This window comes from Otolemur garnettii, unplaced genomic scaffold, assembly GCF_000181295.1.
Source record: "Otolemur garnettii isolate 467f Iridium unplaced genomic scaffold, OtoGar3 scaffold00133, whole genome shotgun sequence".
Taxonomy (NCBI): domain Eukaryota; kingdom Metazoa; phylum Chordata; class Mammalia; order Primates; family Galagidae; genus Otolemur; species Otolemur garnettii.
The window spans coordinates 4,620,230-4,621,799 of record NW_003852528.1 but is presented as its reverse complement, the minus strand read 5'-3'; the positions used below and the strand labels follow the sequence as shown (position 1 = coordinate 4,621,799).

The 1,570-nt window shown below is 63.2% G+C and overlaps 1 protein-coding gene across 2 annotated transcripts; it reads right to left on the bottom strand.

Annotated features, from left to right (window-relative positions):
• Positions 1 to 6: 6 nt before the first annotated feature.
• DUSP28 (dual specificity phosphatase 28) lies at positions 7 to 1,473 on the bottom strand. 2 transcript variants are annotated; one of them, XR_001161629.2, is made up of 3 exons: positions 967 to 1,473; positions 609 to 823; positions 7 to 519 (listed from the first exon to the last, which is right to left on the bottom strand). XR_001161629.2 is itself a non-coding variant. In XM_012810406.2 (2 exons), the coding sequence occupies exons 1-2, from the start codon at positions 1,381 to 1,383 to the stop codon at positions 671 to 673; spliced, it is 570 nt and encodes a 189-aa protein (XP_012665860.1). In that variant the 5' UTR covers positions 1,384 to 1,473; the 3' UTR covers positions 7 to 670. The 2 variants fall into 2 exon arrangements, 1 of the variants encoding a protein (XP_012665860.1); XM_012810406.2 differs by having other exon boundaries at positions 7 to 823.
• Between the last annotated feature and the right edge of the window lie 97 nt (positions 1,474 to 1,570).

The following is a 1,570-nucleotide window of genomic DNA, read 5'->3' as shown; positions in this document are numbered from 1 at the left end:
CTTACAGGATCCTCCACACCGGAGAGAACCAGTCCATTGCTGGCTTGACAATGGCTATGAAAGTGACTGAAGCAGAGAGGTCAAGGTGGGTGGCTGGTACAGACTCTGAGGCCCCAGTAGTGCCCAGGCTGGGTGGTTTGTCAGCACAGGCTGCAGTTCCCCTGCTTCTCCAGTTCCCCAGTCTCAGCCCTGCAGGCCTGCACCCCTTCTAGGCCATGGGACCAGTGAGAGGTGTGCGAGGCGGGAGGCAGGAGATGTACTGTGACTTGGCAGAAGGTTGAGCTGGGAGCTCAGATCCAGGTGGTGGGTACCTGTGACACCGATCTCCTGTCCTCAATTTCCTGCCTCCATCTTGCATCCGACTGCATAAAATTCAAGTGGTTTAGATTTTTCTGGCCAAAGCCCAATAAACCGAGTAGACCAGACGGAGGGACAGTATGTGTCCGGGTGTGGGCCCTCCTACACTTCTGCACCACCAAGAGGGGACAGAGGCTTGGGCTGCGATTCAGGGAGATGAGACTAAATGGAGGGAAACATGAAAACTCTGGGTAATATTGAGGAAGGAGGGGAGCGACCAGCCTCCTATCAGAGCAGCGCACCCTTCCCACCTTTTCTTTCCTGGGGCCGCAGGCCCTGCCATTTGCTCTGCTTGAGCAGTCAGGAATCATCCCTAGGGCTGGGTGGCTTTGCTGCCGCTTGGAAGAGCTGTCCCCAAGGGCTCCCTGGGCAGGAAGGACTGAGCCTGGAGGGCTTCCTCATATTTCTGGAGCTGAGACCAGAAACCTGCATTGGGCTCAGCTACTGGGCGGGCGCTCTTCACCATCTGCAAACAGGAAGTTAATTTAATAGTCCAGAAGGCCGCTAAAGCCCCGCCCAACCCGGAAGTATCGCTACCAGTCCCCCAGGCCCGCCCCCGAGGAAGCCCCGCCCACCAAGAGGCCCCCACACCTGCAGGGCCCGCCCCACCTGGAAGGCCCTCGTCAGACTGAGGCCTTGGTGCCGCATGAGGTAGGCGGTGCAGACGGCGGCCGAGCGGCTGCGGCCGTTCTTGCAGTAGACCAGGCAGGCGCCGCCGGCACGCACCTCGGCCTCCATGGCGGCGCAGGTGGGCTCCAGGTACGCCAGCAGGTCCTCGGCTGGATCGTCGAAGACGGGCACGCGCAGCTCGGTCACGCCGGGAGCGCGCGGACCGGGCTGTTGGCGTGAGACGTTCACGCACAGTGTGACGCCCGCGCACGCCAGCAGCTCCGTCGCTCTCGCGGCTCGCGCGTTCCCGAGAAAGAGCGAGGGGGCGACTCGCACGAAAGGCGGCGGAGCAACCTCGGCGGCCCCGCGGCTTTCGTCTGCCCCCGGACCCATGGTCGGCGCTCGGACACCGCCCATACGGGCTATCTGGGAGGGTGGAGCGGCCGGCGGGCTTCCCCGGGTCCTAGAGGCTTTCCTCCCCGGGGCGGGCCGGCAGCGGGGCCGGTCCACAAGCGCCCTAACCGCGTCCTCATTGGCCAGGCCGAGCTGGCGGCATTGGTTGGATCCTTTGAGAGTTGGGGGCGGGGCAACGAACTGGCTCTGG